General features: G+C 49.4%; 2 protein-coding genes across 5 annotated transcripts; both read right to left on the bottom strand.

Annotated features, from left to right (window-relative positions):
* Positions 1 to 957: 957 nt before the first annotated feature.
* On the bottom strand, positions 958 to 2,842 carry LOC113835994 (MLV-related proviral Env polyprotein-like). Its single transcript, XM_027418136.2, has one exon. The coding sequence runs from the start codon at positions 2,840 to 2,842 to the stop codon at positions 1,634 to 1,636; it is 1,209 nt and encodes a 402-aa protein (XP_027273937.2). The 3' UTR covers positions 958 to 1,633.
* A 143-nt stretch (positions 2,843 to 2,985) lies between these two features.
* LOC113835995 lies at positions 2,986 to 4,682 on the bottom strand. 4 transcript variants are annotated; one of them, XM_027418139.2, is made up of 3 exons: positions 3,740 to 4,682; positions 3,431 to 3,576; positions 2,986 to 3,125 (listed from the first exon to the last, which is right to left on the bottom strand). In XM_027418139.2, exons 1-3 carry the CDS (start codon positions 4,643 to 4,645, stop codon positions 3,062 to 3,064), a joined length of 1,116 nt encoding a protein of 371 aa, XP_027273940.1. In that variant the 5' UTR covers positions 4,646 to 4,682; the 3' UTR covers positions 2,986 to 3,061. The 4 variants fall into 4 exon arrangements, with proteins under 4 accessions (XP_027273940.1, XP_027273941.1, XP_027273938.1 ...); XM_027418140.2 differs by having other exon boundaries at positions 3,470 to 3,576; XM_027418137.2 differs by having other exon boundaries at positions 3,431 to 4,682.
* Positions 4,683 to 12,461: the final 7,779 nt, after the last annotated feature.

Below are 12,461 nucleotides of genomic sequence, written 5' to 3'. Positions count from 1 at the left end.
CTCTGAGTCCTGTGAGGTGGAGCCTACTGCTCCAGAACCGCCCCCTCCTCCTGAAAGACCCCGAAGGGATACTTTCGTAGAGGGAGACCCACACACCCAGGAATCAGCGAGGCCACGAACTGGATGCAAAAAACAAGAGGCTTTATTGGAGACGCAGGTACCTGGGGCGACTTAGCTTCTGTGTGGCTAAGCGCGCCGAGCCAAGGGAAAAGGGGTCCTTATATAGGAAAAAAGGCGCAAGCTAGGAGCAAGGATTCTATTGGATAATTCTAATGAGGCATTATACAGAGCTATTCCCATTGGTCAATGTAAATGAGGCGCTATACAGGGTTATTCAAATGAGGCGAAGTACAGAGTTATTCAAATGAGGTGAAACACAGAGTCTTTCAAATGAGGCGGACATACAGAATCATTCCATTGGATGGTTCAAATGAGGCACAGAGCCATTCCAGATCAGCATATTCTCAAGGTCTGGTGTCTGGTACAGCAGACTCAATTCCCCCCCTTTTCCTGATGGCTGACCTTGGGGGCGGAGACCTTGGGACGGAGTGTTTCTCTTCGGGCGGGGCGGGGGCTCAGGGGCAGAGCTCCAGGCCGGCTCACTCGGTGTTTGTCCTCGTGCTGACCCACCTGGTGCTCGCCCTCGTGCCAGCCCACCCGGTGCTCGTTCTCGGGCTGGCCCACCTGGTGCTCATTCTCGGGCCGGCCCCACCCGGTGCTTGTTCTCGGGCAGGGCGGGAAAGGCCACCGGGGGTTGGGATCGGGGAAGCCGCCGACAGGAGGAAGAGGAGACAAACTTGAGAAAGAAAGGGCTAAGGGACAGGGGTCTTTCATTCCCCCATTTCTCTTGTAACTGAATGGAATCTTTCATTCAGAGGTCTCTGGATACTCTGGATCTATTTGCTTTAGCTGATGATATTGTTAAGACTAAGGCCTGTACAACAGATAGTCGTTCTCTGATGAATTGAGTCAGTTTGTTCAGAATGCAGGGACCAAATATGAGGATCAAAAATAGAATAACCAGAGGTCCCATGAGCGTGGATATAAGGGTAGTCAACCAGGGGGATTTAGCGAACCATCCCTCGAACCATCCTTGTTGAGACTCAAATAGCTGTTGCCTCTGTTTTAGCCTCTCCCTAAGTTTGGCCATGCTATCCCTAACTATTCCTGTATGATCTGCATAAAAGCAGCATTCTTCCTTGAGGGCAGCACATAGCCCCCCTTCCTGTAAAAATAATAAATCTAATCCCCGTCTGTTTTGCAGGACCACCTCAGAGAGTGATGTTAAGGATTTCTCGAGTGCACTGACTGACTCTTCTAGGACCTGGATATCCGTGTGCATGGCTTGTTGTAGAAGCTTAAAATGATTAATTCCCTGTAGGGCAACGGTTCCGGTCCCTATGCCGGCTCCTATGCCCCCCACTGTTATTCCTCCTAATAATAGGGCCACGGTAAAGGATATTGGCTCCCTCTTATATCGGGTTGATTTCTCTAGTACGCTGTAAACATATTCAGGTTGGTGGTATGTGACTTTGGGCCAAAGTTCTATCAATATACAAAAGTCAATGGTGGTGTTGAGAACAGTGGTAGAGACACAGGGAGTCAACCCAGTACTGCAAGCCCAATAAGTTCCTTAAGGGGCAACAAGGTATCGGCTGTCCTGAGATAATGGCTCTACTTGGTTACATAATTCTTGATGTGAGGAAGGAATCCTGCCTATGCATAGCCCCTTTCCTGAGACCTCAGATATTGTGAGCTTGTGCTGCATAGCAGCTCCGCAACTGGTAGGTGCTGAGGTCTGGTTGGAGTAGTTGCCCAGTATTGCCACGCCTTCATAATATGGGGGCCGGGAAACTAGGCATAACCAGCATTCCTGAGTCTTGTTGGGGTCTGAAAAATTTAAGGCTTGGTAAACTCCTTGAATTAATTGTAATAATCTATCTCTGGTACCTGGAGGGTCTCTGGTTATCTCGATGTTTAGGGCATCTGGGGTGGGGGAGAAGGTGACAGCACCTGGTGTAGGAGTGATAGCTTTAGGGACGGTAGGGGGTTTAGGGACTTGAAAATGGGTTGGGGATCTCTGGTCCGCTATTACTATGTTTGGCCCGACTGATTGTTGGCTTAGGGGAGTAATTTGTCTGTACAGGGAGAATAAAGTCACCGGATCTTTCCCTGCTCGGTGCAGCCTGAGTCCCCAGACCTTAGGACTATCCCAAGTAGTTCTTTTTCCAGCATCTGTGAACCTTAGGATGAGAGGGTTGCATTTTCCTCCGGGGGTGGCGCCTTGAAAACCTCCCCCTCCGGCACTATCATAACAAGGTCCGCAGGCTCTTTGCCCACATCTCCATGGTCCTTTCCCTGCGTACCCTGGGATCTCCCTCCGTTTGAGAGTGATGAAATCCCAAGAGGAAGAGGGTTTCCAGTAAGCCTCCCCTGTGGTTTCACATCCCCAGCTTGCACAGTACCCTTCCTGTGGCCCCCCGCAGTCATGAGTTGGTTTATGGCCGGGGCAAACATAAAAATCCTTGCTTCTTGTTCCTATCCTTCCCCCAGGGTGGTGGCATCCGTACCCTGGGAATGGTTCCTGGTCAGAGGGATCCCAGTCAGACCCTACTAAGTCACATAGGTCGACATAGAGAGGAGGGAACCCATCATGTAGAGTCCCTATATAAGTGCTGAGGTTGGCTATTTCACCGGTCCCTAGATTGGCTATTTTCCAGGTGATATTATAAACCCTGTGGGGGTTAGTTGCTACATGGGGGGTAAACAGACAACCAATCAACAGAAGGGTGTACGAGAGAGTCTTATCTTTAAAGGATTTTGAGTGCGGTGTGCGGTCCATTCTGATGCAGTGGCTGAATCGGTGGGTCGGGCTGGCTTTACATGTGAAGCATGTATCCAAGCTGCAATGCCGTCTACCTTGAGTGCGGTGGGAGTGGTAAGCAAAACGATGTAGGGTCCCTTCCAGCGGGGTTCAAGGTTCTTGGCCTGGTGACGCCGGACCCAAACAGTGTCCCCGATCTGGTAGGAATGGGGGATGGTGGGATGGTCCCTCTGGTCTTTATAAGCTTGAGCAAGGGGTTTCCAGACCTCCCGTTGTACTAGTTGGAGGGCCTGTAAATGAGCTTGGAGAGAAGGGGAGTTAGCAAAATCTGAGACATCTTGATCAAGAAAGTTAATGATAGGAGTAGGTACTCCATACAGAATCTCAAAGGGTGGTGAGCCCATGTGGCCCAGGGGTGTTGCGAGCATGGTAGAGGGCTAGGGGGAGTAGGAGGACCCAGTCTCTGGTGCCAGTTGCAAGCGACAATTTTGTTAAAGTCTCCTTGATTGTTCTATTCATCCTTTCTACCTGCCCTGAACTTTGGGGTCTATAAGCACAATGTAATTTCCAATCAATCCCCAACAAGGTGGCCACTGACTGACTTACCTGGGAGACGAAGGCGGGCCCATTGTCTGTTCCCAGTACCTGAGGCATCCCATAACGGGGAAAGATTTCTTCAAGCAATTTCTTAGTAACGATCTTGGCTGTTTCATGTTTAGTAGGGAAGGCTTCAACCCATCCTGAAAAGGTGTCTACAAAAATTAATAGATACTTGTATCCATATTTTCCTGGTTTAATCTCAGTGAAATCTATCTCCCAATGTGTTCCGGGCCGGTAGCCTCTGACCCGGTTCCCGGGAGGAAGCTTCAGTCTGGATGCGTTGACTCGGGCGCATGCATCACATTGCTCAGTTACCTGTTTTAGAATATCATTCTTCCCCAAAAGGAAATTGAATTCCTCTTCTCGTTCGAGGAGCTCCCGCATCTTCTTGGAGCTCAGATGTGTCATCTTATGTAAAAATGTCACTAGGTACTTGGTTACCCGGTAGGGGATGACAGTCTTTCCTTCATAAGTCCAATCCCCGTTTGGTTCCTTTGCGGCTCCCAATTTCTCTAGGGTTTGGATGTCTCTTTGTTCATAGTCCCATGAGGGGAAGGGATGGTCGTTGGTGGGCTCTAGAGCCAGGAGGTTAGTGGTGTCTGTGGTCAGGGCCGCCTCTCGGGCAGCCAAGTCTGCCCTTCGATTGCCCCTTGCTTCGAAAGAATCCCCTTTTTGGTGTCCAGGGCAATGTATGATACTTAAGGCAGCGGGCAGATGAAGAGCCCTTAAGAGAGCGAGGATTTCCTCCTTATTTTTAATGTCTTTCCCTTCGGAGGTAAGCAGCCCCCTCCGTCTGTAAATTTCTCCATGTATATGGGCAGTGGCGAAGGCATAACGACTGTCTGTATACACGGTGAGCCTCTTACCTTCTGCCAATTTTAGAGCCTGCGTGAGTGCTATGAGTTCTGCCCTCTGTGCGGAAGTTCCAGGGGGGAGTGCCTGGGCCCAGACGACCTGATTCTCTGTGGTGACTGCCGCGCCCGCCTTTCGTTCTCCTTGATGCAAAAAGCTGCTTCCATCCGTGAACCAGATGTGGTCCGGGCTAGGTAGAGGCTGGTCAGTCAGGTCGGATCTCGCTCCATGGGCCTCGGCCAATACCTGTAAGCAATCATGAGCCTCGGGCTCCCCAGGGAGGGGGAGCAGGGAGGCTGGGTTCAGAGTCACCAAAGGCCCGAAGTGGACCCGGTCTTTGTCTAACAGCATAGTCTGGTAATGAGTCATTCGGGCATTAGTAAGCCATCTATCTGGAGGCTGTCTGATGACTTCCTCAACTGCATGAGTGGCATGTATGGTCAAAGGCTGCCCCAAGGTTAGCTTGTGAGAATCTTTTACCAGCAGGGCTATAGCGGCAATCATTCGAAGGCAGGGTGGCCATCCCGATTCCACAGGATCCAATTTCTTGGAGAGGTATGCAGTGGGCCTTCTCCAAGGCCCCAGTTTTTGGGTGAGGACTCCCTTAGCATAGCCCTCTTTCTCATCTACAAAGAGTTCAAATGGCTTAGCTAAGTCTGGTAGACCCAGGGCTGGTGATTCAAGGAGAGCTTTTTGATGTCGGTGAAGGCTTTCTTTTGGGGCTCTTCCCATTTAAAAGCAACCCCTGGCCGAGTGAGGGGGTAGAGGGGAGCCGCCATTTTGGCAAACCCAGGGATCCATAGGCGGCAGAAGCCTGCCGTTCCCAAGAATTCTCTCAGTTGGCGGGGATTTTGTGGGGTGGGAATGTCTAAGATGGCTCGCATACGGGCTTCCGTTAGCCATCGACGTCCATCCTTTATCTTGTATCCTAAATAGGTCACCTGTTTCTGACATATCTGGGCCTTCTTGGCGGATGCCCGGTACCCTAGGCTCCCAAGAGTCTGGAGGAGGGCTTGAGTGCCTTCCTTGCATTCCCCTTTGGTTTTGGCTGCCAGGAGAATGTCATCTACATATTGTAAGAGGATTAGAGCGGGGTACCGAACCCGGAATTCTGCCAGGTCCTGATGTAAAGCTTCATCAAAAAGGTTAGGGCTGTTCTTAAACCCTTGAGGTAGCCTAGTCCAAGTCAGCTGCCCAGAGATTCCAAGGGCCGCGTCCTGCCATTCAAAGGCAAATATAGGCTGGCTGGTGGGATGCAGGCGAAGGCAGAAGAAAGCATCTTTAAGATCTAAGACTGTGTACCAGGTATAGTTAGGTGGCAATCCACTCAGCAAATTGTAAGGGTTGGGGACAGTAGGACAGAGGATAGTATGTCCTCTATCCTTTTATTGACTTCTCTCAGATCCTGCACTGGCCTATAGTCCCGGCTTCCTAACAGGCAACAAGGGTGTATTCCAAGGAGATTTACAGGGCACCAGAATCCCTTGTTCAAGTAACCTTTTAATATGTGGCCGAATTCCTTCTCGGGCTTCTTTAGGCATTGGATACTGTCTGACGGATGCAGGAAGGATGGCAGCTTTTAAGGTTACTATAATTGGGGCCTGGTTAATGGCAAGGCCCATTCCTCCTGTTTCAGCCCAGGCTTGGGGAAATTCCGCAAGCCAGTGGTTAAGGGTTTCCTGATTGTTCGAGTTAGTCCTCTTTTCATGGAGTCTATATTCATCTTCTATGGACATTGTCAAGATGGTAAGGGGAATTCCCTCTGGCACTGTGACTTTGACTTCTGACCTCTCAAAGTGTATTTGAGCTTTTAATTTGGTCAATAGGTCCCGTCCTAGTAAGGGGTAGGGGCAGTCTGGCACATGGAGGAAAGAATGCATAACCTTACCGGTCGCGAGCTGGAGCTGCCGATTTGTAGTCCAATGGTACTGCTTTCCGCCTGTAGCTCCCTGTACCCATGCAGTCCGGTGACTCAGGGGTCCGGGTGACCGATTCAGAACGGAATGTTGTGCCCCTGTATCGACTAGGAAGGTGACCGGATGCCCCCCGACTTGCAGTGTTATCCTGGGCTCAGGGGGGGCTCCTGGCCCCGACTCCTCTAATCTTCTAGGTTCAGGAGGTCAGAAACCCTTGGCGGTGGAAGCTTGGCCCGGGGGTTCTTAGGGCATTCTCTTGCCCAATGTCCTTTTTCTTTACAGTAAGCACATTGGTCCCTGTCCAGGTGGGGCCCCCTTCTGTCATCCCTCTGTCTATTCTGTCTCTGGCCTGTCACTACTGTGGCCAATAACCTGCTCATTTCTTTATTCCGCTTACGGTCTCTTGCAACCTCTTTTTCCTCAGCTTCCTGTCTTAGTCTTTCCTCTCTCTCCTGAGTTTCCTTCCTCCAACGTTCTTCTCTTTCTGTCTGTGTTTCCCTCTTATTAAAAATACGTTCTGCTTCCTTCAACAAATCTTGGAGTGTATATCCCTGTAGATTTTCTAGCCTTTGAAGCTTGTTTCTTATGTCCGGGGCTGATTGCCAAATAAAGGACATAGAAACGTTGGTGGCCTGACCTGGATCTTCCGGATTATAGGGAGTATACATCCTGTACGCTTCTTTCAATCTCTCTAGAAAAGCGGCAGGTGATTCCTCCGCACCCTGTATTATCTGCTTCACCTGGGCCAAATTAGTGGGTCTGCGTCCTGCCCCCCGGAGTCCCGCTACCAGCAACTGGCGATAGAGACGCAGGTGGGTCCTACCTGCTTCGGTGGTAAAATCCCATTCAGGTCTTTCAAGAGGGCAAGCCGCATCAATTTCATTGGGTAGCTGGGTGGGCTGCCCGTTTACTCCTGGGACATTCTTTCGTGCTTCTAGTAGCACGCGCTGTTTCTCCTCCGAGGTTAAGAGGACCTGCAAAAGCTGCTGACAATCATCCCAGGTGGGTTGGTGAGTCGTGAGTACCGACTCTATGAGAGATGTCAGCCTCACGGGGTCTGCAGAAAAAGAAGGATTATTATTTTTCCAGTTATAGAGGTCCGATGCTGAGAATGGCCAATACTGAGGTTGGCCGTTCAGCCCAGTTCGGAGGGGCAGAGTGGTTGAATCTGGAACGGGCTGCTCCCTACGACCTCTTAGTCGATAAGCCATTGGTGAAGGGTCAGGGGCCGCTTCCGCCAAGGCAGCGGCGGAGTCCGCTTCTGCCTCTGGTGGGGGCGGCAGTGGCGGATATGGCGGGGGCTCCTCCGTTAATAGATCAACCAACTGGTCTTCTCCCGGAGGGAGTACCTTAGGTGTCTTCTTTTCTTTAGCCTTAGTGTCTTTCACCACGGTAGGGTAAAGGTTGGAATGAGAAGGGGGGTTGGGAGGAATCAAAGGAGTGGGAGGTGTAGGGGCCGAAGGAATGGGTCGGTCGGAGCGGTTAGAGGGGGGAAGGAGAGAGGGGCCCTTGGGATGTAAGAAAGGACGTACCCAGGGAGGGGGGTCCTGAACCAAACCTCCCAAGTGACGATATAAGCCACTTGATCGGGATGCCCGTGTGGTCCAGGATCCATAATCTTCTCTTTTACCTGGAATATAGTCTGGGGGTTAAAGGTACCATCTCGCGGCCAGCCTACGTCAAAGGTCGGCCATTCTGAAGAACAAAGAGTAATCCATTTGCGTTTACGCACATTAACAGATTGGTTATGAGCATATTCCTGTACATCTTTCCAGTGGGAGAGTGTTAGGGACAAAGGAGTGGTGACAGTTTGCCCCATAGTTTCTAGGCTTAGGAGGGCACAAATGACAGCTACAAGACAAAGACCGAATAACACAGAACAGACTTTCGCAGCGCGGTTTCGACAGAGAGTCGACAGAAGGAATTGAGAGAGAGTCGAGGAAGGGGGCCCTCCTTCCTCGTCCCCAGTAAAGATTGCAAATCCCTCAAGCCGAGGGCCTTCTCCAAAGAGACTGGGAAAATGTCCAGTCATAGATCTAAGTTCAAAGTACAAATCTCTCACCCTGAGGGCTTCCCAAGTTCAAAATACAAATCCCTCTTCCTGAGGGCTTCAAACGCTACCAGGACGTCTCCTGGAGCCGCGGTCGGGAGTTTGGACCCGTCAGTCCCTCCTCGGATCCGCCTACAAATGTACACAGCTGTATACTACAAACGCAAGCGCAATTCACAAGACAGACTCAGACCAGACAAGACAAAACAGCGGATCCGCACAACACTTACCTCCCAGACGTGGGTCGGTGGTCCCTGGGCGGGTCTCGATCCCGGACGAGCCCCCAAATGAAAGACCCCGAAGGGATACTTTCGTAGAGGGAGACCCACACACCCAGGAATCAGCGAGGCCACGAACTGGATGCAAAAAACAAGAGGCTTTATTGGAGACGCAGGTACCTGGGGCGACTTAGCTTCTGTGTGGCTAAGCGCCCCGAGCCAAGGGAAAAGGGGTCCTTATATAGGAAAAAGGCGCAAGCTAGGAGCAGGGATTCTATTGGATAATTCTAATGAGGCATTATACAGAGCTATTCCCATTGGTCAATGTATATGAGGCGCTATACAGGGTTATTCAAATGAGGCAAAGTACAGAGTTATTCAAATGAGGTGAAACACAGAGTCTTTCAAATGAGGCGAAATACAGAATCATTTCCATTGGATGGTTCAAATGAGACACAGAGCCATTCCAGATCAGCATATTCTCAAGGTCTGGTGTCTGGTACAGCAGACTCAATTCCCCCCCTTTTCCTGATGGCTGACCTTGGGGGCGGAGACCTTGGGACGGAGTGTTTCTCTTCGGGGGGGGGCGGGGGCTCAGGGGCAGAGCTCCAGGCAGGCTCACTCGGTGTTTGTCCTCGTGCTGACCCACCTGGTGCTCGCCCTCGTGCCAGCCCACCCGGTGCTCGTTCTCGGGCTGGCCCACCTGGTGCTCATTCTCGGGCCGGCCCCACCCGGTGCTTGTTCTCGGGCCGGCCCCACCCGGTGCTTGTTCTCGGGCCGGGCGGGGAAAGGCCACCGGGGGTGGGGATCGGGGAAGCCGCCGACAGGAGGAAGAGGAGACAAACTTGAGAAAGAAAGGGCTAAGGGACAGGGGTCTTTCACTCCATATAATATTACTTCCTCTCCCGGCGGCTGGGGGGGGGGCAGTCCTTTTGCCCAGAGGTATGGAAGGAAGTGAGACATGAGTTGTGTTATCCTGTCTTTCAGAATAACGAGGGGCAGCGCTATCATGAGCCCCTTGATTTCAAAACGATTAAGGCGCTTGCTGAGTCTGTCCGATTCAGCCATATATAATATAGCTGCAGGAGTTGATTTGGAGGCGTTCACAGCCCTTTTATATTCAACATATTAGGGCACATTCTGGATTAGCTGCAGCTGTAGGAGGCACCACGGCTTAAATAATTTGATAGCTAATGTAGCCACCGCTTTGGATGTGCAGTCTTCCCTTAATGCTCAATTAAAAGGCGGTATTATGGTTTTGAACCAATGCATTGACCTAGTTCAGGAACAGGTCGATGCCCTGTGGCAGTTGGCGAAACTAGGATGTGAGTGGAAGATGACCGGATTGTGCGTGACCTCTGTAATTATTCGTTAGCAGCCAATATGTCTAAACAGCTTTCTCAGTATCTTTTAGGTAACTGGTCTGGCGACTTCGACAAATTGATGCAGAATCTGAGGCTCTCTATTGTGAATGTGAATTCCACCTGGGTCGATGTCTCTGTTGCCGAAGGACTGTCGGCATGGATCACTCAAGCCATGAATCATCTGAAAGAGTGGGCAGGAATGGGTGACCTGGGAGGAATGCTTATCCTAGTTAGTTTCATAGCCTTATGGTGTATCTGCAGGATGAAGGTCACACAGCAGAGAAGTAATGCCATGATTGCACAAGACTTCGTGGCCCTGGAGGCAGGGCAGTCATGTCAGGCTTGGCTAACAGTACTAAAGAGCTAAGTAGTCATCCCGCTCAGGCTGCGAGACGAAGTACTGCACTTGAAGTCAGCGTTCTTCAGCTTCATGAAGGGCATGTCTGATTGCATAGGGGTTGGTATCGTACTCCCATCTCTGAGAAAAGATACCGGACAGGTGTGGCACCAGCTCCGCTGATTACTGGGTATGGGGTCATTACAAAGTCCCTTGATTTCAGGGATCAGACCTCTACCCTTGCCTGTTGCATTATTTTTAAATACAAAAGGGGGAACTGTGGGGAGCCACAGCCCCAAGATGGCATCTGGCTGGATGCCAGGGAGACTGAGCTTAGCTGTAAACAAGCCTTATTTGGAAGTGCTTAGTGGATCTGGTGTGCCTCCTCCAGCTGTGACCTATCCGGGATTGCCAGGTGGCGTGAGCTAATTGGGTAATGAGCTTGCTTTTAAGGGCTTGGGGGGGGGGCGCTGAGAGAGAGAGAAGCTGATGTACAAGGTTCCTAAATAAACTACTTGAAGAAGAGTCGTGGTCGTGTTTCTCTTGCTGGTCGAGATAGATGCAACAAAACCATATTAGTCTAGAAGGAATCCACAGCTTTTCATTTTCTGTGGAAACACAAGCAAAACCTTTTTTCCCAAGTAGCCTGTCCTTATACTTAAATTTTGAAGTCAGAGCATTTTTAAAATGTATAAGTTGGATTAATTTAGCAGCACTTATAATCAAATGTATTTTAGTAGCCGTAAGTTTTTCCTCAGCAATCAACAATTTAAAGACAACAATATAGCACAGAGCATTTTTTCATCTTTAGGTGGGTTTTCTATTATTCTACTTTTACTTCCTTTTGTTTCTTTTTTCCTGAGACAGGGTTTCTCTGTGGAAATCTGCCTGCCTCTGCTTTTGGAGTGCTGGGATTAAAGGTGTGTGCCACCATACCCAGCTACTCTATTTCTTCCTGTTACTTTTTGTCTCACAAGCCTACATATATTTGTAAATGTAGTGTAAACCTTTCGAGGTTTTACTTTATCTGGCTCTGTCTTTATCGTCTTGGGTGTGCTGAGTCCAACCCCTAAGAGCACTGGGGCGGTGCGAGCATATGGAAGCTGCTTCCATGCCTCTCAGCGGCCAGACATGGCTGGCTGTGGTGGCAGGTTTCCCACTTCCTCTGGGAACCTTGGAGCATGGGGTCATCCTGCTCACTGACACCATTCTGTTACGTTAAATCTTTCCACCAAAAGCCGCCTGAGCCCTACCACATCGTGAGTGCTTTCTGCCACCCTCCTGAGTTCTGCCCACCTAGTTAGGGCCCCAAATAGTACACAGACTTATATTAGGTACAAATGCTGCTTGGCCAATGACTAGGATTCCCATCTGTTAGCTCAGTCTTAATGATCATAAATCTATATATTTTATAAGACTTATCTGACACCTTCAATTGGCATCCTAATCCCAGGATCACATGGTGACTCTCCAGATATTCTTCTTGCACAACCTAGATACACCTACTTAGGGATAGTACCACCTATACCAGGCTGAGTCTTCCTACTTGATAGAGTGCAGGGTAGAGGAAGGGTTATCTCGAGTACCAACTACCACTAAAGTCCTCTGATTAAATCATAAGGATACCCACTACTTCAGAGGCTTCCTTAAAAAATATAAAAGTATTTAAATGCATATACCATATATTTCCTTGATAATGACTATCTGAGACCTAAGCTATCAAGGAAAAATATAGTGCAAGGTATGGATTACCTCCTTTTGGGTTATTGAACAGTGGCATCTTATAGATAACTTGCAAAACATTACAGTCTATTTCCATTGCCCTTGATTGCCCATTAGATCCTATTGCTGAACACATCACATACTTGAGACATAGAACATGGAGAAATCAAACTGGAGCAAATAAGCCTTATTATAATGCTGCAAGATCCTTTGCACACTATGAGGAAAAAAACTGTCTTACATAGCTATATATCCTGCAGCTACAACAATGACTGTCAAGAATTCCCATTGGTGCAATAGTAGTATGATTATAAAAAGTATAACCAACTACCTCATGCTGGATTTAAGGGATTTTACACAAAACTGAACTCATCCAATGTTCTGTTAACTCAGTCAAGAACCTGTGGTTGGATTAGACACAGGTGCAAGCAGAGACACCTCTAGTATTATTCGGCTAAACAGACTTAATATGAAACTGACTGCTAGGTTCTTATCTGAACACAGATTAGTGCAGCTCTCAAACGGCAACAATCAAGCTTCTATTTGTAGCACACGACAATTAATACAAATGAAAGGAG

The sequence above is a fragment of the Cricetulus griseus genome, chromosome 5 (genome assembly GCF_003668045.3).
Source record: "Cricetulus griseus strain 17A/GY chromosome 5, alternate assembly CriGri-PICRH-1.0, whole genome shotgun sequence".
Classification (NCBI taxonomy): Eukaryota; Metazoa; Chordata; class Mammalia; order Rodentia; family Cricetidae; genus Cricetulus; species Cricetulus griseus.
This window is presented reverse-complemented; position numbering and strand designations above follow the sequence as displayed.